The 26,923-nt window shown below is 47.4% G+C and overlaps 3 protein-coding genes across 6 annotated transcripts; 1 reads left to right on the top strand and 2 right to left on the bottom strand.

Annotated features, from left to right (window-relative positions):
• Positions 1-593: 593 nt before the first annotated feature.
• cnbpb (CCHC-type zinc finger, nucleic acid binding protein b) lies at positions 594-4,129 on the bottom strand. Its single transcript, XM_082533507.1, has 5 exons — positions 4,019-4,129; positions 1,888-2,004; positions 1,636-1,701; positions 1,368-1,566; positions 594-1,294 (listed from the first exon to the last, which is right to left on the bottom strand). Exons 1-5 carry the CDS (start codon positions 4,047-4,049, stop codon positions 1,177-1,179), a joined length of 531 nt encoding a protein of 176 aa, XP_082389633.1. The 5' UTR covers positions 4,050-4,129; the 3' UTR covers positions 594-1,176.
• A 315-nt stretch (positions 4,130-4,444) lies between these two features.
• On the top strand, positions 4,445-13,688 carry LOC309706703 (pyruvate dehydrogenase [acetyl-transferring]-phosphatase 1, mitochondrial-like). 4 transcript variants are annotated; one of them, XM_082533449.1, is made up of 7 exons: positions 4,445-5,619; positions 5,719-5,821; positions 6,664-6,868; positions 6,938-7,351; positions 7,559-7,659; positions 7,742-8,307; positions 11,814-13,688. In XM_082533449.1, exons 3-7 carry the CDS (start codon positions 6,680-6,682, stop codon positions 12,080-12,082), a joined length of 1,539 nt encoding a protein of 512 aa, XP_082389575.1. In that variant the 5' UTR covers positions 4,445-5,619; positions 5,719-5,821; positions 6,664-6,679; the 3' UTR covers positions 12,083-13,688. The 4 variants fall into 4 exon arrangements, with proteins under 4 accessions (XP_082389575.1, XP_082389577.1, XP_082389578.1 ...); XM_082533451.1 differs by having other exon boundaries at positions 5,746-5,821; XM_082533452.1 differs by lacking the exon at positions 11,814-13,688 and adding an exon at positions 9,930-11,386.
• Positions 13,689-14,941: 1,253 nt separating this feature from the next.
• On the bottom strand, positions 14,942-26,853 carry LOC309706704 (RNA-binding protein 39-like). The gene is made up of 15 exons (XM_082533453.1): positions 26,648-26,853; positions 26,046-26,112; positions 23,262-23,311; positions 22,444-22,626; positions 21,188-21,241; positions 20,989-21,106; positions 19,991-20,143; positions 18,857-19,003; positions 18,709-18,774; positions 18,369-18,573; positions 18,200-18,286; positions 15,953-16,064; positions 15,764-15,869; positions 15,469-15,547; positions 14,942-15,384 (listed from the first exon to the last, which is right to left on the bottom strand). The coding sequence occupies exons 2-15, from the start codon at positions 26,094-26,096 to the stop codon at positions 15,281-15,283; spliced, it is 1,515 nt and encodes a 504-aa protein (XP_082389579.1). The 5' UTR covers positions 26,097-26,112; positions 26,648-26,853; the 3' UTR covers positions 14,942-15,280.
• Positions 26,854-26,923: the final 70 nt, after the last annotated feature.

Below are 26,923 nucleotides of genomic sequence, written 5' to 3' on the forward strand. Positions count from 1 at the left end.
TTCACTGTACGCAGATCAAACTTCCTGTGTCCTTAATAAAACTGAGTCAGTCGTTCATTCGATGTAATCAGAGTAGTAACAATGATGACTGTTACTACACTGGGGCGATCGTGGCTCAAGAGTTGGCAGTTTGTCTTGTACTGGTTCGAACCCCGGCTCGGACAGTCTCGGTCATTGTGTCCTTGGGCAGGACACTTCGCCTACTGGTGATGGCCAGAGGGGCCGATGGCGTGATACGGCAGCCTCGCTTCTGTCAGTCTGCCCCAGGGCAGCTGTGGCTACACCTGTAGCTGCCTCCACCAGTGTGTGACTGTGAGAGTGAATGAATAGTGGCATTGTAAAAGCGCTATTTAAATGTAATCCATTATTATTATGATGATGAGAGGAGATGATTCTGGAGGTGTCTGACAGCGAGGAACTGAGCAGGTCGTCAGGGATCGCTCTGTCCAGCTGCTGCAGATGTTAATTAAACCATGAGGCTTTCAGGTGAGCTCTGGAGCTCGTTTCCTCTGATCTGATTGGTCGGTTCGTCTCCTGTGGGTCAGTGGTGCCTGTCTGAAGAAATAAGACAGCCACCGCAGGCTCCGCCCTCATCCTTCTTACCTTTTTATTGTCAGGTAGAACATACACCTTTACAACAGCTCACAGGTAAAATGTACAAAAATAAGATTTTTCTGGGGGTTTTGTCCAGACTTCCTGCGGCTTTTTTTCTTGGCGTACGATTCCTCGACCTGCACAAAAACGCACCTGTAAAACATCTGCTGCGACCTGTCCTGATTGGCTCGTTCATCCTGCGATATTATTGGGTGATTGCTGGAGGTGGGGACAATCATTTTATATGGTCCAAAAACAAAAATGAAGTTGGCAAGATACAAACTTCCATGGCTCTGTTAGCCCCACCCAAAGGGCAGAGGGGAGGGACCTAATTTGGCCTTCATACATCACTCTCTCAGGTCTAAAAAAGCTCTGTACATCGTAACACAGCTACCAAACTAAAACACAGAAGAACAAATGGGTTTTGTAGCCCGCCCCCTCCTCCTCCCTCCGTCTGCTCTGACTGGCTGTTACGAGGCTGACCGACAGGCCTCTAGACCAATGACAAGAGGAGGATCAGAGGGCACGAACAGAGAATAAAAGAAGAGGTTTGGGAGCGTAGGGTCAGGGGTCAGAGGCCAGCTAGGGGGTGGCTTCAATGGTGCACTCTTTCGCCAGGTGACCTGACTTCCCACAGTTATAGCAGTTCAACTCGGACGCCTTGCTGCAGTGCACCGCAACATGGCCGATCTCCCCGCACCTGCAGAGCACACGGACAGGTTACGCTGGACCGTTCACCTGTGTTTGTAGGCTCAGCTTTAGTATTAGTTTACCTGTAGCACTTGACCTTCTCACAGCACTTCTGGATGTGTCCGAAGCTGCCGCAGGAGTAGCACTTTTGCTCGTGGGCGTGGTTACAATCGCGCGCCATGTGACCGGCCTTGCCGCAGTTATAGCACAGCTGCTCGCGCTCCTTCTTGGGCTCCTTGCAGTCTCTGGAGATGTGACCTCCTCTGCCGCAGTTGTAGCAGGCTGCAGGAAAGATCACACCTGTGCTCACCTGTCTTTAAACTGTTGTGATCTGTAAGCGTGTGTCCTCACCGTCCTCTGTGCGCTCGCAGTCTCTGGCCACGTGCCCAAGTTCGCCACATCGGTAACAGAACAGGTCTGCAACGACACGACAGGGGTGAACCGCCGGGTGTGTCACATAGTCAGCTGTTCACAATAACAGCACCAATGCAGAAGCTGGAAATGGAAACAGGTTTCCACGTCTCCATGGCGACATCTGTAAAAACTACAGGCTTTTTAATAAACTTTAAAATAAACTCATGGAGGTTTGATGATGGGTGTCACCTTTGCCTCTGCTGCGTCCTTTCCCTCGCCCTCGGCCGCCACTCGGACAGTTCTTCACCCAGTGGCCTGAGCGGCCGCAACCAAAACACTCGTTACTGCTCATCGCCACGACCACGGCTGGAACCACAGACAGGAGATTCAGATGTGAAACTTTACCTTCATGAAGGTGCAGAATAAAAACCACGGAGGAAAAGGAAAAACACACCAGGAACACCTGAGATGATTCTCCTCAGTCCTGGGCCCACCCACACAGGTAGAGTTTACAATAATTGATCACACAGCAGTGAGGAATAAATTTGAACACAGCAGGTGTCTTTCTGAAAGTGCTGTAACTAGATTAAGGATTTAATTCCAGGACTGTTTAATGTTAACTAGTAATGACTTCATGAATAACATTTTAGGCATTAGAGAGAAAAAAAGACTCATAATCATCCCACAGATGTAATATTATCTGCAGCTACTCTTAGTACCATTGATGTTAAGTTAGACTCTTTTTCTCCAATTGATCTTTCTGAGTTAACTTCAATAATTACTTCCTCCAAACCATCAACGTGTCTTTTAGACCCCATTCCTACAAAACTGCTCAAAGAAGTCCTGCCATTAATTAATGCTTCGATCTTAAATATGATCAACCTATCTCTAATGATCGGCTATGTACCACAGGCCTTCAAGCTGGCTGTAGTTAAACCTTTACTCAAAAAGCATCTCTAGACCCAGCAGTCTTAGCTAATTATACGCCAATCTCCAACCTTCCTTTCATATCAAACATCCTTGAAAGAGTAGTTGTCAAACAGCTAACAGATCATCTGCAGAGGTTTATTTGAAGAGTTTCAGTCAGGTTTCAGAGCTCATCACAGCACAGAAACAGCTTTAGTGAAGGTTACAAATGATCTTCTTATGGCCTCTGACAGTGGACTCATCTCTGTGCTTGTCCTGCTAGACCTCAGTGCAGCGTTCGATACTGTCGACCATAATATCCTATTAGAGCGATTAGAACATGCTGTAGGTATTACAGGTACTGCACTGCAGTGGTTTGTATCATATCTATCTAATAGACTCCAGTTTGTGCATGTAAATGGAGAGTCCTCTTCACACACTGAGGTTAATTATGGAGTTCCACAGGGTTCAGTGCTAGGACCAATTCTGTTTACATTATACATGCTTCCCTTAGGCAGCATCATTAGAAGACATAGCATACATTTACACTGCTATGCAGATGACACCCAGCTCTATCTGTCCATGAAGCCAGATAACACACACCAATGAGTTAAACTGCAGGAATGTCTTAAAGACATAAAGACCTGGATGGCCGCTAACTTTCTGCTTCTTAATTCAGATCAAACTGAGGTTATTGTACTCGGCCCTGAAAAGCTTAGAAATATGGTATCTAAGCAGACTCTTACTCTGGATGGCATTACCTTGGCCTCCAGTAACGCGGTGAGGAACCTTGGAGTCATGTTTGACCAGGACATGTCCTTCAACGCACATATTAAACAAATATGTAAGACTGCTTTCTTCCATTTGTGCAACATCTCTAAAGTTAGAAACATCCTGTCTCAGAGTGACGCTGAAAAACTAGTTCATGCATTTATTACTTCCAGGCTGGACGACTGTAATTCATTATTATCAGGATGTCCTAAAAACTCCCTGAAAAGCCTTCAGCTGATCCAAAATGCTGCAGCAAGAGTCCTGACAGGGACTAGAAAGAGAGAGCAGATTTCTCCTGTTTTGGCTTCCTGTTAAATCCAGAATTCAAAATCCTGCTCCTCACATACAAGGTCTTAAATAATCAGGCCCCATCTTATCTTAATGACCTCATAGTACCGTTTCTATTTTTAACATTAGGCTTCAAACTTGCTCATAGGGGTCAAATGATTGTTGGGGTCTTTTTTTCTGTTCTATTATTGTAGTGTCTTTACCTTACAACACAAAGAGCCTTGGGGCCACTGTTGTTGTGATTTGGTGTAATATACATAAACTGAATTGAATGGAGCAGCAGGGTCCCATCAGATTCACTCTGACCCCCTCATGTGAGACACCTGGGGAAGCTGTAGAGCTGATTTTAATGTGGACACATAGGGGACCACAGGAAGACAGGTGAGGACAGGTTCTGATTGTCTCAGGTCTTCACCATGATCAGACTTTTTCCTCTTGTTCATCATGTAATAAGATGCCTCTTCACAGAGCAACAGCAGATCAATCGTGTATCGATCCTCTCCGGTCCTCCCGTCCCACCAACCGTGCTAACCTGCACCGCCCCCGCGGCTCATGGCAGCCCGACGCCGTTAACAGGCCACTCTGTGCGGCCACCAGCCAAAGGCTCCCCGGCCGATGAGGTCCTTTATACCGGCTCCCCGCTCCGGCCTGTAAGCCTGTAAACAGCCCGTCATGGCAGCTAGCCTGCTAGCAGCTTAGCATACGCTCCGCAGCGGAGGAAACACCGACACTGTCCGCTCCGCAGCGCCTCTTCCCCGGGGCGGAGCGGCGCGCCGGCCGGCTGCAGTGAGCCCTCTGCAGGCAAAAAAGAGCGGATCAAGCCGCCGGAGCTCCGACTCACCTCAGACCCGAAACTGTGGAGGTTTGTTTGGATGCTGGTCTGCGCCACACGCGGTCTGCACACGGTCCGACACACACACACGCAGACACACACTGATAATCTCACACACACGCAAACACACTGATAAACACACACTGATACACAGACACACACACACACTGATAAACACACACTGATACACAGACACACTGATAAACACACACTGATACACAGACACACACACACACACTGATAAACACACACTGATACACAGACACACTGATAAACACACACTGATACACAGACACACACACACGCAGACACACTGATAAACACACACAGACACACACACACTGATAAACACACACTGATAAACAGACACACACACACGCAGACACACACACACTGATAAACACACACTGATACACACACACACTGATAAACAGACACACACACACGCAGACACACTGATAAACACACACAGACACACACACACTGATAAACACACACTGATACACACACACACTGATAAACAGACACACACACACGCAGACACACTGATAAACACACACAGACACACACACACTGATAAACACACACTGATACACACACACACTGATAAACAGACACACACACACGCAGACACACTGATAAACACACACAGACACACACACACTGATAAACACACACTGATAAACAGACACACACACGCACACACACAGATAAACACACACAGACACACACACACAGATAAACACACACACACACACACTGATACACTCACACACACACTGATAAACACACACAGACACACACTGATACACAGACACACACACACACGCAGATACACTGATAATCTCACACACACACACACACACACACACACACACACACACACACTGATAAACACAAACAGACACACACTGATAATCTCACACACACAGATACACAGACACACACACACACCTTGTTTACTCACCTTTAGCCTAAAGCTGATGTTCTGGCTCACCTGTGCTGAACTCACCTGTGCGCCAATACAGGAGAACCTGAGCAGGTTTTGTGTACGGTCAGTGGGAACAGCCTGCTGTCTGACACGATTATGAAGAATGAAACGCACAACAGTGTCTGATCTGCACAAAACACCTGCACACAGACAGACCTGAGAGCTGCTGGCGACCCCGCCTCCTCCCCCTCAGGTAATTAAACACATTGGCTGCTTTCTCGCATGTTTAATATGGTGAAGAATGAAGCCTGTGCCACACTGAGCAGGCTGAAAGTGAGAGGATGGTTTACAGGTAACTGATCGATGAGCGCGTCACCAGCAGGGTCAAAGGTCACAGGAACAAAGACGCAGCTGCGGGAGGAGTGATCAGGAAGACGAGACGTCAGGCAGACAGGGTGAGTTTCAGCGTCGTGCTTAGTCAAAACTTTCCACCGGAACCACAGCTGACCGTCAGCTGATCCTGTTTAACTAAACCTGGTTTCTGGGTTAGAGCCAAACCTCAGAGTCACAGGACAGTGATTTATTTATTTTCAGTGTGATAAATGAATCTGTTTGTTGGTCACTGTTCTGATTCTTCTGCTGATCCTTTGATGTCACTCTCTGAAAACCAAAATTCACCTGAAAAAGCTGCTGAACAGAGCTGCTGTTACTTCCTGTCTATTCCAAAAAACTGGCCGCAGTTCAGCTGGTGGTGCAGCAGGGGGCACTCTGAGCTGAGGATTTCCAGCTGCTTCTAGAATTGTATTTATTTTATTTCTCCGTGAAGCTGAATCAGTTCAGCGTTCTGCTGCCTGCTGATTGGTCAGTTAGGGCAGGACGTCGGTGTCCCTCGATGTTTCTAAACGATACCTCTGGCAGATGCCAGGAGTGTAGCCAAAGTGCAGCAGAAGAAGCAGCTGGTTGTGGTGGTTGAATGTGAAGCTATCGTGAGGCCACTGGTGGCTTCATGCCCCAAATCAACATGGAGGATGCAGTAAAGTGACTGGTGATGCTCTAACATCCTTGATATGCACAAAAAGTAGAAACTTCAGTAGAAACATCAAAGAATAGAACAGTAGCTAATGTCCCGAGCCTTTCCATCAGAGTCATGAACAGCTCCACTGAGTCCCATTCATTCTGCATGAGCTCAAGGGCGCCTCCTGTGGAACAGGAAGTCACTAATGGCCTTCACCAGTGGTCATGTAGGGATGTCAAACTTTAGATACCTGAAAACCAAAATGCTCTGATCCTTCTGCAGGTCCAGCCTTCATGCCATGTTGGGGCGAACCGCCTTCCATACTGGATGCTGCAGGTTGCAGCAGTGCTGCTTCCTGTCCTTGCCTCCTCCCCATCCACCTGAGCTGCACAGACTCCATTACTCAGCAAGCAGTGGGAGCCGGAAGCTGAGGGCGGGACAGGAGGCGGGGCAGATAAATTCCGCTCAGGTCGACCGGATCTTAAAGGTGACAAAAATCAGACTCTGAAAGCGTTAACTGGTGATGTCACACATCTTAATGACTGTTTGTTTCCAGGCCAATGAATACAGCCTTACCCTCCCCAGAGGCCCCGCCTCCCATGGCGTTCTGGGTTTTCATAGCAACATGTTGCCATCCAACCTCCCCTGCGAGGACTGTCAGAGCAGCGCCACCTGCCTAGCGGGCCGTGGAGGCGTGTTGTTTGGCGTGTTCGACGGTCACACAGGGCCGGCCTGCGCCCACGCTGTCAGTCAGAGGCTCTTTTACTACATTGCCGTGGCAGCGCTGCCGCTGAGGACACTGGCGGAGCTGGAACGGGCGGTGGAGGAGGAACGGGCCGTAACACCACTGCTGGAATGGCATAAATACCCCCAAGACCTGAGCTACCCCAATGGAGAGGTGACGTCCTTCCATAGCCTCCGGAACTACTGGCAGGAGAGGCTGGAGACCGAGGAGGAGGATGAGGAGGAGGTAACCAGGTGTCCTGACACATCACAGAATCACATTCACGGACAGTGCAGGTCCAAAAAAAACCCAAAACATGCCTGAATGTCAAAGCCTTTACCTGGTCTCAACCAGGTGCAGGTGGACTTTTCAGAAACCGATTTTCCTGTTTTGGTTTCAGCAGAAAGTTCACCTGTGGTGACATCATTATCTGTTCTCTCTGATTGGCTGCAGGATGACAACAGAACGACATCAGCTCTGGTCAATGCGTTCCATCGCCTTGACTACGACCTGTCTGTAGAAGCCCAGGTGCATCTGTCCCTGACCTCCCCCAGGTAAGAACAAAGTTGTGTTTTCTTCAGCAGAACCTGCAGGTGAGTCTGTTTCAGCAGGTTAAGCCTCTCTTTGTGCCCACAGGCAGGTGTCTTTCCCTGGTGAGGGGTTGTCTCTGACCTCCCCCCTCCGGGTGGCGCTCTCTGGTTGCACAGCCTGTGTCGTCCACATCTCCAACGGCGTTCTACATGTGGCCAACCTGGGGGACAGTCGGGCAGTCCTGGGCGTCCAGGAGGCAGACGGAAGCTGGTCTGCGATCAACCTCACCAATGACCACAATGCGCAGAATCCCGAAGAGCTGCAAAGGATTCTGGGAGAGCACCCAGCGGAGCAGAGGACGGTGATCCGCCACGACCGCCTACTGGGCCTGTTGCTGCCCTTCCGGGCGTTCGGTGACGTCCGCTTCAAATGGAGCGCGGATATGCTGAGTCGGGTCTATGAAACTCGACCGGACGTCCTGTCTGCGGTCAGTGAGGCGGTCCGGACGATGCCGCCGCACTACCTGACCCCACCCTATCTGAGCACTGAGCCAGAAATCACCCGACACTGTGTTGGACCTGCAGACAAGTTCCTGGTCCTCGCTACTGATGGACTCTGGGAGCTGATGCATCGACAGACGGTCATCCAGCTCGTGGGGGATCATCTGACAGGTCAGTGCCAATCAGTTACTGATCCTTTAAATAGCAACACAGTAAAGCTTGTCAAAGGAGCTTGCAAAGAAAAGCGTCTGGACTTCTTTAAGTTGCTTGAAGACGTTTCACCTCTCATCCGAGAAGCTTCTTCAGTTCTAAGGTCAAATGGTGGGGAGTCCCAGATATAAACCTAGTGGGAGTGACCCCCCAAAGAGGGACCCAGTTTCACACCTTGGCTCATGCGATTAGAGGATCATCAGGGGGTCCTTTTGTCTCTCTGTGGGGGAAAACTCCCACTAGGTTTATATCTGGGACTCTCCACCATTTGACCTTAGAACTGAAGAAGCTTCTCGGATGAGAGGTGAAACGTCTTCAAGCAACTTAAAGAAGTCCAGACACTTTTCTTTGCAAGCTCCTTTGACTACGATGACTGAGAACCTTCACAGACACAGTAAAGCTTGTAACTATTAATATATATATATATATATATATATATATATATATATATATATTTCACCTCTGTAATATTCTGGTTATTTATAACTGAACTATTTAGAATAGAATTAGAATAGAATTCAACTTTATTGTCATTGCACATGCACAGGTACAGGGCAACGAAATGCAGTTTGCATCCATCCAGAAGTGCTTTAGTGATATAGATATATTACAATATATATTAGCAATAATATAGATATGTGAGTATATTACAGAAATGGGTCTATTATGGTATGTTATAATGTACACGGTATGAAGTATGTTGTGAATATTCTATAACTATAAGTATGTACAGGCTGTAGTGAGTACAAGCTATGTACAGGCTATGAACAGGATATAAATATGAAAAACTATACAGAATATGAAATAAATAACTTTACAGAATCTGAGATATACAGCTATACAGAAATGGGAACTATGCAAGTTGTAAACAGTTGTAGGGTTAAAAATTATCAAATGTACAGAATGATTATTTACACAGAGCTATACAGTAGTGCAGTTAAGATAAGTGAGATATAATTCCTACAGAGGCTATATAAAGTGCTAGTGGTTGTGAGTGGTGGTTCAGTCCGTGTTATTATTGTGTGTTTGAGGGTACAGTTGTCAGTGTTGGGAAAGTTACTTTTAAAATGTATTCCATTACAGAATACAGATTACATGCCCCAAAATGTATTCTGTAACGTATTCCGTTACGTTACTCAATGACAGTAACGTATTCTGAATACTTTGGATTACTTAATATATTATCATGCTTTTTACAACAACGTGAATGTACTATTGCTGTGTGATTTATTACTGTTACTGAAGGTCCGCGACTCCGAACTGTAGTAAAGGGACCTCTGACTAATACGGCGGGGTCCCTGTCGGCTCGTAGCCGAAAAATAGCTTTACTTTGTTGTGTGGGTCAACTTTTCTTGCGAGAGACAGAGAGAGGCGTTGAAAGGCTCCAACGGAACTTATTGTTTCGGAGGAAAACACGAACACGGTGTACAGTCGAGTCTTAATAGCTGACTTACAGCTGGGCTCGTCAGGCTCTCTTTTTGGCTGCAGTGGTTATTATTATATTTAGATGCTTCCAGCTCCCGTTTTTCCTCGATGACAACTCGTACCTTTCCACTCCCCTTTTTCTCCCTCCTCGCTCACAGACCCATAACGTGTATGGCAGTCCATTCTCCCAGCAGCACGGACTACACTACCCATGATGCTACATTCTTTAGAGCTATGCTTGTAGCATTCTGCCTGTTAGCTTAGCACAACAACAACAACAACAACAACAACGAAAAGGCGCTCTCTCACCCAGGAAACACACAGTCGCAGAGAGAGAGAGAGGGCGTCACCCTGTAACCATGGCAACCGTAACGCTGCCGCCTGGAACAACAGAACGTAGCTGTCAAACAAACCCAAACAGTCCTGACCCGCGACAATATGAAACAGGAAAGTACCGCAGTGTAATCCATTTATTTCAACAAAGTAACTGTATTCTGAATACCACCTTTTTAAACGGTAACTGTAACGAAATACAGTTACTCATATTTTGTATTTTAAATACGTAACGGCGGTGCATGTATTCCGTTACTCCCCAACACTGACGGTTGTCGATTGTGTGTGTGTGTATGTTCAGTCCATGTGTTAACGTGGGTCAGATGTCAGGAGGCAGAGTTCAGGAGTCTGACAGCTATTTGTATATGTTAGCGCTATTACATACATTTTGTAAACTTTGTAATATTTGGTTTTATTTAATTTACTTCAGTCTGTTACTGTTGTTGTCTTGGAGCGACTGTATTCTGATCATATCTAATAGACTCCAGTTTGTGCATGTAAATGGAGAGTCCTCTTCACACACTGAGGTTAATTATGGAGTTCCACAGGGTTCAGTGCTGGGACCAATTCTGTTTACATTATACATGCTTCCCTTAGGCAGCATCATTAGAAGACATAGCATACACTGAAAAACTAGTTCATGCATTTATTACTTCCAGGCTGGACGACTGTAATTCATTATTATCAGGAAGTCCTACTCGTGTTTCTTCTCCACTCACTTTTTTTCATGCTCCATTAGGGCTGTTCGATATAACGATATATATATCAGATGACGATATAAAAACGTCTGTCGTTTCATTTTACGCTATCGTTTGTTTCGTGGTGCCGCAAAATAAACTGTTTACGGCAATATTTGTTCATTGTTTTGATGGTCACTGTAGTGGCTGTATGAATTTCTTAAAGTTCTCTCTTTCTCTTATATTTAATATAACAACACTATGGACGGACAAGCACCTGTTTTTATGCGTTGTTGTTAGCAACAATGACGGTAACACCATCGCGTGTCCGCTTGTTTATGTTCCTCATAAACCTTTCACAATAAAGCTCAAGATCCTGTTGAGACTTTTCAAAATAAACTGAATCACGTGAAAGAGCAGATTATTTACGGATGAGAAGTAAAAAAGAGCCGCCAGGTGCTAAAAAATAAACCTTAGACTCAAACATTAGAACAGGCTTTTCCCCGCAGCACGCCGTGTAATAAATACTCACAAAGGAAACGGCGGCCGTTACAACTTATGTCTAAAAATGTATCGTTTCATGCATCGTCAAGTCGAGCTGCCCGAGATTCACAGAATTTACAGAAAATGTTACATTTTTGTGATTTATATCGTTATCGGGACGATAGCTGTCTTAAATCGGGATATGAGATTTTGGTCATATCGCACAGCCCTATGCTCCATATGTTTACACACCAGAAGGTGAGTTCATATTTTACCCTGAACCACGACCTTATTCTGAAACTGTCCCATTGCCACCTCTTGGTCACCTTGTTTTTACATTAAGCCGTCCCAGCATCTCATCACATGCCAGTCTTCACCTGTTTATGTTTTCGGTGTTGGAGTTTGAGATTCTTTTGAAGACTGAGGTCACAGATAATCACTCACAGTGCTCCAAAAAGTGCACATGAGGTGTGAGCGTGCTCAGACGTGTCCACCTGTCTTTACTTCCTGTCATCGTCCTGACTCTGTGTGTGGTTTGTCGTTGCACAGCCCTCCAGCAGCAGAGACCTATAATTCCCTGCGAGGGCACAACGCTGGGCGACCTGCAGCGCCTCTTGCTGGAGAGGAGGGGGCGGGTCCTGTCGGCGCTTGAGGACCAGAATATCGCCACCCACCTGATCCGCCACACCCTTGGCGACGACGGGTATGGAGCGGTAGCTCCAAATCGTCTCGCCAAGATGCTGAGTCTGCCTGTGGATCTGGCCCGAAGGTACCGTGATGACATCACTATCACCATCATTCACCTGAATGAGATCTAACACCTGCAGGTGATTACCTGCTTGGTAGTCACCCCGCTGACCAATCAGCAGCAGGCGTGCTCATTCCAGCGCTGATCTTCATCCTTTTCCTTAACCGTATCCCAGCTCTGAATGGTCGAGGGGTGGGACACACCTGGACAGGTAGCTGATCAGGTGTTTCTGTTATTTTGTCTGCCTTCAAGAAGACCAGAACTCGACACACACACAGGTCTGAGAAAAGCTCCACGAACGACACCGGAGCTAACCTCACTTTTCAAACATCGCTCTTCAGGTGTGGAGCAACACAGTGAGCATGCTCAGTGAGTTGATGTTCCGCACTTGGAGTGGAGAAGTGGCGCCACCTCCTGGTGGCACACTGAAAACACCTATCTCGCCTGAGGCTACGGCTACGTCCACACGTACCCGGGTATTTTTGAAAAATTTTCTATGCGTTTGCACTTTTCGTCCACACGTAAACGGCGTTTTCAGTAACTGAAAACGGAGATTTTTAAAAACTCCGGCCAGGGTGGATAATTTCGAAAACTCCGTTTTTGCATTTACGTGTGGACGACAAAAATGGAGAAAACGCAGAAAACGCAGCGTCAAAGGTGTGCGCCTTTTTTGACGTCACACTGTGCGTCACGTTATTGTTTCGGTGAAATGAATTTCTACAATACTGTTACTGTTAATTCTACTCTCTGCAGTGTTTAAATGCTTACATATACACACAGTTACTGTCCCTCCACACTCGACTCGGTTCTGCTTGTCACTACCCGATCTGTACCACGCATGTGTGAAAGGTGTCTACTTCCAGTCGAAGTATTTTACGATAGTTACAGGTCAGAGTATCTGTTAAGATGTTAAGAAAAACAAGTATCTCTTAAAATGTTTCCGATAATGAAACATTTAATATATTGTAGACAAAAACAAAAAAATAAAAAGATAGTTACGGATCAGGACTCCCCGATCCTTACTGCGCATGTGCAATGTTTTCTTCTTCTTCTGTTCGTTTAATGGAGGTTAACACCCCAGTGTACGAGGACACTGTCACCTGCTGACTGAGCGAATGAACCGTATTGTAAACTGAATTAGCGTAATCACAAACGTGTGTTTAATTTGATTTATTGATAGTCGAGTGTGTTTATGCTTGTCTGTGTGGAGAGGATTGTTGGAATAGTGATGATGACGTCCGCTATCACTGTCAATTGTTAGTAAACACTTCATCTGGCTGGTACCAATCGGGTTTCCGGTACAGATCGGGTAGCGATACTGCTTCTATGGAAAGTAAAAAAAAAAGAAAAAAGACACTGCTTCTATGCCCCATCCTTGTTTACTTTTTCCCACCGAGGTTTCTAGACTTCTGATTGGCCAACATTTCTACACGGTTAGGAATATAGCGCCACCTGTTGCTTTGGCATGTTCATAGCAGCGTTTTCCTTCATTTCTGCGTTTATGTGTGGACGGGATTATTTTTTAAAACGAAAATGGAAAATCTCCGTTTTCAAAAATACCCGCGTACGTGTGAGAATCACCAATCGGAGACACAGCAGGACTTCCTGTGAGGAGGTGATGGTGGCTTCTCTCTGTGCTTCTCAGACTGTTGCTGTTTTTACTCGTTAATAAAGTTCCTGTTTGACTTCCTGTAGGTCCGGCCTGTTTTTTTCGCCAGAGTTTCACTTCCTGCTTATCCTTCAGCGTGTTAATGCCGGCTTGTAAATGATAAAGCAGCATTGAAACAGGATGCGAGAACTTACCTGCCTGTAGCAGAGGAGGGGGGTTAACCAGCGCCATCTACAGGCTGAACACAAACATGTGGCTTCCCTTCAGAGTGGGATGAATTGATGCCCAGAGTGTAACCCTGATCACAACAATTCTAAAATGTTGTTCACAGGACAAACTTCACAGATTGTCCCAGAGATTAAACCAGTGGTTCCCAAACTTTTTTTGCTGGGCCCCCCTTTGTTTTACAAGAAAAAGTTTGGTTTGGAAACATATTTGGCGATGCTTCCTCTCCTGCTTTGCGTTTGTGTGGGAGCCCCGTAAAAAACCTGTCCATGATGCTAGCAGTGTCCATGCTCGATGGGTGACGTGTCCGGTGAGTCTGCTGGCCGTGCAAGAACTTGGAAGTTTGCAGCTTCCATTGTGTACAGATCCAAACTGCACATGTCAGCCTTTTAGTGTGGGGGGTCTAAGGCACACGTGTGCGGTGGAATGGGTTATCTCAGCGAACGATATGAGAGTAATGAGTCTTTTGTGTTTGTAGAAAATGTTTCAGAACTTAGAGTTCAGCTCATGAAAAATGGGAGCAAAAACAAAAGTGATGCATTTATATTTTTGCTCAGTGTATCTGCCAAAAGAAGCTTCTTCATTAGTGGAGAAGCCATGAAATAACCATTAATTTTCTACTTCCTTCCTCAGTCTCACTGAGTGAAAAGATAAAAATCCCTCCATGGCAGCTCTTTTGATTTCAGGTGCTCGCAGCAGGAAGCTCGGGTTACATTTAAACAGTGCAACTCCCTGAGGAAGAGGAGGGGTGGAGCTGCCCAGCTTGCCGCGCAGTCCGGAATAATCCTTCCACCCAGAGCGGACAGGTGTGGATGCTCCCTCCTGGCTGATGGAGATCATGTTCTGGACTTTGTGGAGAAGCTTAGACATCAATGTTTTATTGAACCAGCAGGAGAGGACCTAAAGTCCAGTGTCCAATGAGAGACCCGTGTTAGTTATGGTGACACTGCAAATTCTGATATCTAGGTAAATACAGACCATCATCACTGACACACTGTAATCTGAATACTGTGACCTGCTCCTGAATGACCTGCTCTGCTCACAGCCAATCAGATCGGGCGTGTGCCCGTCAGAATCAGACGCCACAGCTCAGAGTGACAGAAAATAAAATTTAATCAACAATTTTTACAAAATGAAACTCGTTTACAAAAACATTTAAACTGCAAACCAATCATGTCATCAGGCCACACCCTCGCAGCTCACAGAGCTCAATCACTGGACGATACTTGGGGGCGTGGCCGCACAGAGACTCTACAACAGGAAGAAACGGTGGCGTGGGGAACCAGCCAATCGAGACCGGGCAACATGTTTGTATCAAACAAACGGCTGCCGACCTCTGACCTCGGGAACCACACTGAGCATGTGTGACGACCAGCAGGACAGGGCTGGGCTCTGAATTACAGTGTCCAATCAGAGGGCAGCATTGACAACGAGTCACCGGCGTGGGGGTGGGGCCAGCAGCTGCGTCGCAGTGACAGACTCCGGGAACAGGTTGTGGTAGGTGGGCAGGGGCACGTACGCCGCGGTGATCATTTTACCTGGAAGGACAGGTAAGAGTGTGTCAGAGGTGCTCTCTGATTGGCTGACCAACGACACACAGGTCATGTGACGTGGAATCTTACCAGCAAAGAATCTCCCGTGCAGGGCATTGACGGCAGCCATGGCGGCTGGGATCGAAGGACACTTGACATAGACGTTTCCCTGGAAACAGCAGAGGTCAAAGGTCATCGCAGTGAAAGTAAACAAAACCAAAAGTGAAAGAAACAAAAGTCAGACTTTAGGAACAAACGAAGGTCAGAGTCAGGAAAATAAAAGCTTTGCCCCAACAAACTTCACTCTCTCCACCGCGGCCGCAGCAAGGAGCTCACGACTACCGGCTGAGTCGATAAGGTCAGAGGTAAGAGGTCAGGTTCTTACCTCAGTGGAGTTTTTGTCAACGTAAATGTGAACAATGCCGCCATGTTTGTTACACTCCTCTATGACGTCATGCTGGATGTCCAGCTCCCACCCAGGAGCCTCCTCACTGAAACACACACACACACAGGTCAGGTGAGGCCTACAGGTCCTCCTCCTCACCTGTGGACACACGTGGGCCGAGGTATTTACCTGCTGGGGTTAAACATGTTGGACAGCTGGAAGCAGTGCGTCGCCAGCGGCTGAGACGGGAGGTTCAGAGCAGGAGAGTTCATGTTCATGTTGAGAGTCGGGTTCATGGCCGCTGAAAGAATCCGACACTTCACATCAGTGAACAGGAACCAACCAGCAGCCAACAGGTGTGACACGAGTTTCTCGTGTTGCTCCAAATCACGTCAGTCATCTCAAGGAGCTTTAGATGTAAATAATACAGACAAACCCCAATAATCATACGAGACCCTATGAGCATGTTACTATGAGGAAGGAAACTCCAGGCACGTTTTTAGCATCTACGTGGATGTTAAAATCACCCACAATAATTATTTTATCTGAAATCAACTAAATCAGATAAAAGTCTGAGAAATCAGACAAACTCTGTGTAAGGCCCAGGTGGACGATAGATGATGACAAGTAAGACTGGTTTCTGAGTTTCACAGCTGGGGTGGACGAGGCGAAGCATCAGGCTTTCAAATGAATTAAAAGTCTGTCTGGGTCTTTCATTAATTAACAGGCTGGTGTGAAAGATTGCTGCCACACCTCCCCCTCGGCCTGTGCTTCGAGGTTTCTGGTAGTTAGAATGACTCGGGGGTGTTGATTCATTTAAACTAACATAATCATCCTGCTGCAACCAGGTTTCTGTAAGGCAGAGTAAATCGATTTGTTGATCAATTATTAAGTCATGTAATAGGGATGACCGATCACATATTACGTATCAGTCCCATACTGACCTAAATTACTGGATTGGATATTGGAAAGAAACAAAAAATGTAATCCGATCCATTAAATATCACAAAAGCACCTCACAAAACTTGCGACATGGCGTAACTCAGCTCATAACCTCAGCACGTCGGAGCAGTGTGCCTCACGTGATAGAGCGGCTGTGGCGTGCGAGACCTGTTGGCGCTCTGGTTGAGTATTTGTAGCCTCGCTACCAAACCGGCATTTCATCTCCGAGGAAGTTATCCCAGAGAAGTAAAGCAAGTGTGTAAGTTCATCTCTGAATGTTTGTAAAGCATTCCCACGTTAAGCTTAACAACCGATATATGGAGCGACTGCCTCTCCTGCTGCTACTTCAATGTGAAACTGATCAATGATCAGCTGATCGGCTTTTCTGTCGCGAGTCCGTCTCTCTTGTTTGTTTTTGGCCCACTTTGCACCAGAAAGAGGAAACCAGCGGCTGAACAACAGCAGCACGTTTAAGCTCTATAAGCTGTTGTTAGAATTTATTTAATATTACTTTCTACACCAGGATCTTTTTCTACAGCTGACGGCTGGTAACTGTGCAGGGTTTAGCCAGGGGGGCCGATAGGGCATGAACAGGGAAAAGGGGGCACAAAGACATACTTTTCTTTCTTATTCTCATTTAAAATGTCGAGCTTTTAACAAATAATTATCTGAATCTTACAACCAGTTTGAATCTGATGTAAAATGTATAGAAGTCCATTACTGTATATATAATATACCCCAGTAAGCTGTAGTACTTTTTCCTTTGGGAACCGTCTGTGCAGTCTGCAGTTCTGCTGAAGGAAGATGTTGAATCTATTTAATTAAGCATCACGAGGTGGGGGGTGGTTCCCTATTTTTTTTTTGCTCAGAGTGTGCAAGCCTGTTGGTTAGGTTGCTTAATATTTCCACTAAGTAAAACACCAGAATAGGGAGGATGCTGCAGGTTTACGTTTGTTAGATTGATCAGTTTTGCTGATCTGTGACATATTTTGGCTGCAGTGTATTTCTTGCATACAGGTTTAACAGAATAGCTTTAGTTTAGTTTTTTAAACTTGAGTATGAACTTATACAAAATGCAGCAAGACATAAAAAAAAAAACTGTTTTATTGATTTAAAAAACAAAACAAAAAAAACACACTATATCGGATTCATATCGGTATCGGCAGATATCCAAATTTATGACGTCGGTATCGGACATAAAAAAGTGGTATTGTGCCATCTCTATCGCGTACTAACAGAGACTTGGAGGAGAGAGACCTAATATTTAATAATCCACATTTCACTGTTTTACTCTTTGGAGCTGACAGTCTCTATGGAGATGGGGTTTCAGGGGGGTTTGGGAGAGAGGTGTGTCAGACTGCAGCTCTGCTTCCTGTCCTGACTCTGTCACATTTTGGGGGGTTTAATAAATTTGGCCAGATTTCTGGAAATGAGAGCTGCTCATCTCCAAAGTGGGATGGATGCCGTCTCTCCTAAAGCCCACGTTGTCGTTACCTGTCACTGCAGCCATGGCTCCGATGGCAATAGCCCCACTCATCTGCAGAGCCTGCTGAGCAGCAGGAGGGATCTGCAGACCAGTACCTGCACACGCACACACAGAAGTCAGAGGTCACACAAACAGTCGGGGTTACAGGTGTGATTTCAGGTGTGACCTCAGGCTCACCCTCAGCCAGGCGGGCCATGAGCTGCAGCCTCCCGGTGGTTCCCAGGTCGATGCCGGTGTGTTCCAGCTCATCGCTGTCAAGGAGGGACGACGCCATGGAGATGTCGGTCCGCTCGGTCACGTGACCCACTTTCATGGGTCTCCCAGCTAACTCGAAGCCATTCAGCTGCTCCAGAGCGTTCTTGGCGCACTCTGCATCTGCAAACTGACATCAGAGCACATCGTGTGACGCCCGACACGTCATAACGGGCTCACCTGAATGTGACCAGGTGACCCACAGGTTCACCAATCAGAGGTTGGTGGTTCTGCTCACAGTCTCTGTCACTGGAATCAAACTCACGGTGATGAAGCCGTATCCTTTGGAGCGCTCCGTCTCGCTGTCCATCATCAACTGGATGCTCTCAATCTGAGACACACACACGGCATCAGAGGGTCACCTGAGAACAGCTGAGAGTGTGTGTGTGTGTGAGTGTGTGTGTTCGTCTCACCCGTCCAAATGGCTCAAAGATCCCTCGCAGCATCTCCTCGGTGATGTTGAAGTGCAGCGAGCCGACGTACAGCCTCATCGGTCCAGATGTCCCTTTTTGCAGATTGTTGGCTGCAGCAGCAGCAGCAGCAGCTCGGTTCTTCTCTGCCTGAAGACAGACACACACACACACACACACACACACACACTAAACTTCGAACATTTAGAATACTTTGATGTACCTGAACTTGAGCCTGTCTGTGTGTGTGTTCCTGTCTAGCTATCTTTGTGAGGACCAAAATCTGCATTCTACTATACTTGTGAGAACCAACAGTCTTGTGAGGACACACTCACGGTCCTCACAAGTTTGAAGACATTTTTGAGGCTCAAAATGTGGTTTTAGTGTCAGGGTTACAATTAGGTTTAGGGAATTGTGGCTTAGTTGTACTTGTTTTAAGCTTAGGTGCACGGTCCTAGCGGCCGACTGGACCCTTACTCTCCCTTCAATGTCCCAGTGTGGTTTATATGTTCCTCCTTTGTTTGCTTCCTGCGTCCTGCTGTGTCAGCCTTAGCCATCTGATCCTACAGTCTTAATATGTGAGCAATATAAGGGGAATACAGAGCTTTTGGTCCCCATTTTCTAATAATGCAACCAGTAGGGAAACAGTCTGAAATACTTAATATGTAACAAAACAATAAAAAAGGTCTTATCTCCAACAGGTGAGCCGATCCTCCCTCACCTCTATGGGGGGAATCTCACCCTCACTGAATTCAAGTTTTTATTACATTTTTTTGTTTTATTTGTGTGTTAGTAAACACAGCACTCACACTACATTAGTTTTGGTTGAACTCTTTATTCACACATCAATGTCAGTACTTTCTTAAGCGAGGGAAGATCAGCTCACCTGTCAGTGTCAGAATTAGCCACCAATCCTGGCTACTTTTATTCTATAAAAAAAAACTATAAAAACCAATAAAATTATAAAAATTATTAATAAATAATAAAAGAACAGACCTGTCCCATCCCCCTTTACACCAAATTGCATTAAAACACTTTTTAAAAAAAAACCTTTTGCACAGGGTCAGGGGCTGGGAAAGCATTATGTCAATGAAGGTCCTCACTGAGATAGTTAAACGGGGTTGTGTGTGTGTGTACCTGTGAGGCCTGTACAATGATGGGAACTCCCAGCAGCCTTTGTCCCGTCAGCCCAATGGCCAGAGGAACTGAACTTGCCTCCACGAACTCTATGTAGGCGATGCCCTTTGACCTGCGGGAGTTCCTGTCTGAGATCATCCTGACGTCCCGAACCTAAACACAGGAGCAACATTAGTTGCCATAGGAACCAACCAGCCGATCCACCGGAGTAATCAGAGTAAAGCCAGTGCAGAGGTAGGGATCGCCGGGACGTTCCCCTGACGGGACCGGCCGCGCCGCGGTTCACATTTCATTAGTATCCATCGTCTGTCTAACATACATATGCATTATGTTTACTGTGTAACCATTCTGCATATGGAGCTCACGCGTCACACACTCAGCCTGTCCCAGAGCGCCGTGTCCTTCCACCGAGGAGCTGACAGCGATCAAGTAAAAAGCTCACACAGCAGAAACATAACTATGGATTCGATGGTGTTCACAGCGTACGTGTGAACTATCACGTATCATAACAGGAAGTGATATCACTTCCCTAAGGTTTAAACCCCTCCAAGGCCTATTACAGTTCTGATTTTTCCAAGTAGAGTAGATTTGAAAACCCTTTCCACGCCGATGGTGGAACGAGTGGGCGGGCTTGAGGGTCCGACTGCTCGCAGATACGATCGGCCGAGGCTCGAGCGCACGGCGGCGACATTCTGTCTCCACCGTTTTCTGTGACCAAACACAAACGTACACTCTGTAGCGTGAACGAGTAAAATAGAAGCAATGAATCAAAAATCACGACAAGAAGAACTCCACCAACCAGAGAAAAGAGAAGTGAAGGAGCGCCCGCGGTGAGCCACGAAAGCATTGAAGGTTTAAACCCCACCAATCAGACGACGCCTGTGGTCAGCACGCGGCGGAAGTGGGAAGAAGAAACTACCCGTGACTTGCAGTCACCCCTACACGCTGAGGAGGCGCTGCAGCAGGCCCACGATAGAAACAGGAAGTTGGCGTCTCACCTTCCCCACCGCAGAGAAAAACTCCTCCAAGTCTCGGGGGCGGATGCGGGCGGCGAGCTGCATGCAGAACACCGTGCGGGCGTCTCGCTCCTCGGGCGTCAGGTTATCGATGGGCTGCCTGCAGAAAGAACGCCATCAACACCAGTTATTGATCCCGTGAGACAGGCACAGACTCCTCCCCTCAGACCCACGCTCTCACCTGATTGGACTCTTCTCCTTCCTGACGGGACTCTTACTCCTCGACCGCCGCCGGCTGAAACATGCACACAGGGTTCTACTGCAGATTCTACTGTTCTACTGAACACTTCCTCTACAGTTTTCAAGTTAAAAGCCTTCCTCTGTGTTAGAGCTGCCACAAACGATTATTTTGATCGTCGACTAGTCACCGATTATTTTTGCGATTAGTCGACTAATCAGATCATCATCCATTGGACGTAAAACGTACAGCTTATTGCACCAGCAGCATCTGCTCTTATATAACTATCATTAGCTTACAGCTTGAAGTGTTTGTGCTAACTAAAAATAAAGACAAGATGATAGTTTATTAAAGTTTAATGAAATTTGCAGATTGTTTCGGTGAAGTTTAATAAACTCCTTGCTATCTAAAATATAACAGGACACTGGAGTATATTCTCGAGCATCTCACACTTCTGATAATCAGCTGTCTGCTTGACGTTTATTCAGCTGTGTAAAAACTATAACTTTAATCTCAGCCAAACTGATTTACTCAGGAACAAATAAAATACTGAAAAAGCCAAACAATAACATTTAAGTTATCTAAGTGAAAGACGGCGGTGGGTTTGAAAACGATCTGCGGGGAGTCCGGTGTTCTCACGGCTCTAGTTAGCCTAGCCCCCGGCTAGCTATCGAGCTAGTGGGTAACAGACGTCTCCGAAAACGTCGGAGCGCTTTTGAACATATGTTAAACGTTTATTTTGTGACCCAGAAAGAATAATGAGAGTAATATTAAAACTAACTAGCTGCCGCCATTGTTGGAAACTGAGCTGGGCCGCGCTATGAATTCTGGGATAGGTTGGGCCACGAAGGACACACCCGACTCATCCTTCAAATCTGCTGAAATGAAGGGCGCATTTGTTGGAGTCTTCGAATTTGGACTATCTTCGTCGTGTCGCTGTAACGTAATCGGCCTACAAATGCGGGCACAGGAGGATGCGGTTCCTGAATTTGGACACAGCTTCTTCTTCTTCTTCGGGGTTTAACGGCAGCTGGCATCCTTGTACATGCAGTGCTGCCATCTTCTGTTTCAGTCCGTTATTACACTCTTAAATCCTGCTACTTATTCCTGCGTCTTCTGGGATCTTACAAAGCTTCAAACGACGCGTCGACTATTAAATTAGTCGTCGACGATCTAAATAGTCGACTAATCGTGGCAGCCCTACTCTGTGTGTTAGCTTTTAATGTAAAAAAAAAAAAAACCACCAGGAAGCAACTTACTGCTTGTGGTGGTCTCTGTAGCGCCCACCGCGCTCTCTGCTGCGGCGGTGCTCTCTGCTGCGGCTACGACTCCTCCGCCTGTCTCGGCTGCGGCTACGTTTGCGCTCCCGACTCCGGCTCCTCTTCCTGTCTCGACTCCGGCTGCGCTTCCTGTCGCAGCTGCGACTGCGGCTGCGTTTCTTCCTGCGAGACACACGGCAGCCAATCAGAACACGTCCCGACGGTCACGCTTTCAGTCTGAGATGGTTTGCACACGTGCAGAGGAGAGTGGATATATTGGATGACAAACGATGAAGACGGTACGACGGCGTGTCAAGGCCACGTCAAGACAACGTGGAGATGTGCTGGTGTTTCAGGACAAACTGCCTCCAGGGTCGTGAGGTCATACTTCTGTTTTAGTAACAAGGAAGTGATTTCTCCTATAGCGCACAGACGCGGCGTGGTGATCGGCGTCAGGACGCTGAAGAGAAGGTGCAGATGCACGGTTACCAATGGTTACAGCCTGGCGCAGTAAATGGGATGGATGTTGCATCACAATAAGAGCTGATGAGTTTGTCTCGCTCATCTTTGTGTAGCGCCTACAGCGGCCGTCTTGAAACAATAGTCATCTCCACATTTCGCCTTTTTTCTCAAAATGATCAATTTTGTTCTTGACGTGGCGCCAACACGCCGTCCTAAGATGGAGCTGCCAAGCAGGAGGAAGAGAAGAAGAGGAGGTGAAGGAGGATATGCAGAGGACTGATGTGACAGAGGAGGATGCTGGGATAGGAGGAGAAGGAGGCAGATGATTGGCTGTGGATGTGCAGGCAGGTGAATACCTCTTGGAGCGCTCGTCCTGTCCGTTGGGGCTCGAGATTTTGGCGTCCTCCTAAGCGGGGTCGACAGAGAACAGCATGAGGTGGTGTCAGGGAGTGTAGGGGGTGGGGGGGACAGGAGAAAATATAAACAGTTTAATGAGCGTCATTCAAACAGGAGGGGGAGGGGCTGTGTGTGTGTGTGTGTGTGTGTGTGTGTGTGTGTGTGTGTGTGTGTGTGTGTGTCAGACACACACACTCCAAAGTCCAGCTGCTCTTCAGGTGTGTGAAACTCCTGTGACGCCCTGAAGCAGACAGGAGGATTACAGCCTTGTTTCCACTCGCACCTTCTCTACTCGCTCGGGTTTTAGGGTTTTCCAGGAACTGCAAGTACCTGGTACCAAAAAAGTACCTGGTACTGTACTCTTTTAATACCTACTTGGCCGGGGATCCAGGAGAGCAGATCCAAAACTGTGATGTCATCAGACTGCATGCCAGCAATTGGCCAGTGAGCGGCATCACTCGATGAGTCACAAGAGCGTCTCCCACACAAAAATCAAACGCGCCATATTTTTAAACCAGACAACGCTGCACAAACCATCCCGCCGTGCAGCGGCGAGGACGCCATCCTCCGCTGTTACGTTGATCGTGTCACATACGAATGACACTACGAGACTTTCGGCCACGTTTCTATAGCAACACGTCGAGGCGCTACTTGTAATGGAAAACAACAGAAAACGAGCTGAGTGGAGCAGGTAGTAGTGGAAAAGAGGCATTAGTCACTCAGAGCCAAGAACCAGAACCAGAGCTTAGGACACGCCCTCACCTGCACTACATAAATAATATCTGATTAAACTGAATAGCTGCACACCTGTGTGAAGTCACACCTGTGTTGTGCAAGGTCACACTGTGCACTTCCTGCAGAGCTGCTGCTCTAAATCGCGGTGCTTCCCTCTGGCAGAGAGCAACGTTGCTGCTCACCTGCACACAGGTAGGCCCCACCCACCCCCACGTCCTGACCACCCCCACGCTAAGCTAAGCTAACTCTTCGACTTCATCTCCCAGAATCCTCTGCACTACCTCACCAGTGGAGGGGGTCGGGATGAGGGGGTCGGACCAGAAGCAGGTGACAGTTTAACCAAGGGAACTACAGTCATGTTACCATGGGCACCAGAGTACAGCAATGCATGATGGGGACTTTTACTACCTTCTGAGTGAGACAGATCACAGTGGCTTTCAGGGGAGCAGAGGTGAGAAATCGTTAGGCAAGTCTACAAAGAGAGATAGATGTGCGTTTAATTATGTGAAGGACGCGTCATCATCAACATCATCATCAGGGTCAGCCGCGCTCTGCTGCTCACAGCGCCACAGCGGATTTCAGGCAGTGTTTGGTCACATGATCACGTATCAGCTGAACCAGCAGCCAGCAGGCGGGCTGTGCTTCGTCTTCATATTCATCATCATTTATAAACAACGGTGAATGTTAAGCAAATGAAACCCAGCGTTAAAAAACGGTGACATTTTATTGGTCGACGCAAAAATGTATGAACACGGAGGAAAATCACAAACGTAACGGCTCGACCGTGACATGAGTGAAGATCAGAGAGGAGACAGGGGGAGGGGCTTAGCGGCCAGAGGTTTTCCATGTTGAAAGGTTTTTCCTTGCCACTGTCACCACGTGTGTGCACACGGGGGGGCGCGTCTCTGTGCCACTGTCCTTACCTTACAGCACCTGTATACGACTGCTGGTGTTCTACAAATAAAGTGGAATTGAACTGAGCTGAGGTTTTTCATGTTGAGGAAAATATCTGAAGGGCGAGGAAGGGCGAGGGAGGGCGAGGGAGGGCGCTGCAGGCCCGCTAACCAAAATAATCCAGTGTGAGCTCAGGTTCAAGTGTTTGTCTCTGAAAACAGCGAGGCAGATACACGAGAGGAGGCTGAAGGAGAATCAGTCTGCTTTGGATTTAACAAATAACTCTTGTGACAGAAACCAGTGAGCACTGTGCAAAGGTCTGAGGGTCTGAGGATTAGGACTCAGGTGGAGCTCAGGATTCATCTACAGGAGAGCTGCATCATTACAAACTGAAGTCTGTGTGAACAGGTGACCTGGACGATGTGCAGAAGTACAGGAACGCCATTTACCGTCTGATCACGAGCCGTCCCACTTACCATGTTACTGTACGAGCCGCCCACGCACTCATCCGATTTCCATCTACTCTATTAAACAAGGCGGGACTCTTTCACTGTTAGTCTGAGCAGTTTGCAGTAAACTCTGTCTCACAGACTTTTTCTTTCGGGCATTTTTAAACGGGCTGTTCCCATTTCTATGACCTCCATAAAACATCAGGGTCACAACACGTTGTGGCGAAGTAAGATGCACATTTTGTAGTCCATTGTCTGCACGTCTGCAGTTTTAACATGGCAGACATCCGGCGCCACGCTGTTAATGAAAGAAGAGCGTGAGGTCATTTCAGTTCTCTGTGCACGGCTCCTCTCTTTTCCTAAGTCCTCAACACGGAAAAGTGAAAGTGGTTAGGAATAGGAGATGGGATGGACTTTTGGAACGCAGCCCTGGTGTCAGTCTACATCCCTGTGGAAGGTCCAGAGAGGAAGTGATGTCAAAGAGCCTTAACGCTGCCAGTAGGTGAAGGAGGAGTTACAAATGAACTTTGAGCTGACATAGTTTTGTTCATTTTCCAGCTCGCTGCGCGACCAATTACTCTGCAGAACTCTGCAGGTGAGCAGCAGTGGGTGGAGCAGCAGAGTTCGGCTGACAGTCTCATGAGCAAAGGACAAACAGACTCTCACCTTCTTGTATGGCGCCTCCAGCATCGCCTCGATGTCCAGGTCATCTGCCATCTTTCTACCTGCGCACCTACACATGCACACGCCGAGATAAAGAGTTTAATCACCTGTCACAGCTGTCCAATAGGTACAAGTTAAATCCATTACCAGCTTATCAGTATCAGTTACCATGGTGACCAAACAGGTAAACAAAAATACCTGGCGACACATGTGTCTGACGTCACTGTTACGCCTGTCAGAATCTACTTAAAGTGTAGAAAACATCATCTGATGACGGGATCAGCAGGTAAACGTTACACCTGGACTCCCGGAGGCTCAGCGTAGCATGACTCAGACAGGTGAACAGCACATGTCTGTGAGCCTAACGTTAGCCTCTCAGGTGAACACGCGCTCAGTGACCCCCCCCCCCAGGCCGGAAAACCACCATCGGTGAGTCCGGTGTTTGCGCGGGCTCGGCCGGGAGGCTCCAGGTGAGTGTCACCTGAGTCCTCCACAGCAAGCAGCAAGCTCAGCATGCTAACAGGAGCGGGCCTTCCGCCGTTTCTCCGTGCTAGCGGGCTCCGAGTCGGGCTGAAGCCCGGCGGACAGGCCAGTACCGGGCTTACCTGGATGCAGAGTGGCTCGGCGGGTGTCAGCGAGCAAAACGTGTCTGTGTCCGGGTAACGGAGCCTCTCCGGTGCTCGTCCGGGGGACGCTTCTCTTAGCTATAATGGCGAACGACGGGAGGGCTAGTGTTCTCGCGAGATCAGGATACAGCGAGATCAAAACAAAACAGCCGCGGAGTTACAGAAACTAAAAACTGTGAGACAAACTGAAGCAGTTTGACTTTGACCACGTTAATAAACAGCCAATCAGAGGGCGACACCTTTCGCTCGGGACAC

The sequence above is a fragment of the Aulonocara stuartgranti genome (genome assembly GCF_965226115.1).
Source record: "Aulonocara stuartgranti genome assembly, chromosome: 5".
Lineage (NCBI taxonomy): Eukaryota > Metazoa > Chordata > Actinopteri > Cichliformes > Cichlidae > Aulonocara > Aulonocara stuartgranti.

What these genes read in the sequence shown, in the direction of transcription:
- LOC309706704 (XM_082533453.1), bottom strand. Translation starts at nt 26,096, where the DNA reads ATGGCAGATGACCTGGACATCGAGGCGATGCTGGAGGCGCCATACAAG. An exon ending in TTTTCTCTGCGGTGGGGAAG is followed by an intron (nt 20,144 to 20,988) that starts GTGAGACGCCAA and finishes TCCTGTGTTTAG; the next exon opens with GTTCGGGACGTCAGGATGAT. An exon ending in AGCCATGGCTGCAGTGACAG is followed by an intron (nt 16,065 to 18,199) that starts GTAACGACAACG and finishes GGATTCTTTCAG; the next exon opens with CGGCCATGAACCCGACTCTC.
- cnbpb (XM_082533507.1), bottom strand. Translation starts at nt 4,049, where the DNA reads ATGATGAACAAGAGGAAAAAGTCTGATCATG. An exon ending in GAGGAAAAAGTCTGATCATG is followed by an intron (nt 2,005 to 4,018) that starts GTGAAGACCTGA and finishes CTGTGGTTCCAG; the next exon opens with CCGTGGTCGTGGCGATGAGC. An exon ending in CTGCGAGCGCACAGAGGACG is followed by an intron (nt 1,567 to 1,635) that starts GTGAGGACACAC and finishes TCTTTCCTGCAG; the next exon opens with CCTGCTACAACTGCGGCAGA.
- LOC309706703 (XM_082533450.1), top strand. Translation starts at nt 6,680, where the DNA reads ATGTTGGGGCGAACCGCCTTCCATACTGGATGCTGCAGGTTGCAGCAG. An exon ending in CTGTCCCTGACCTCCCCCAG is followed by an intron (nt 7,660 to 7,741) that starts GTAAGAACAAAG and finishes TTGTGCCCACAG; the next exon opens with GCAGGTGTCTTTCCCTGGTG. An exon ending in CGTGGGGGATCATCTGACAG is followed by an intron (nt 8,308 to 11,813) that starts GTCAGTGCCAAT and finishes GTCGTTGCACAG; the next exon opens with CCCTCCAGCAGCAGAGACCT.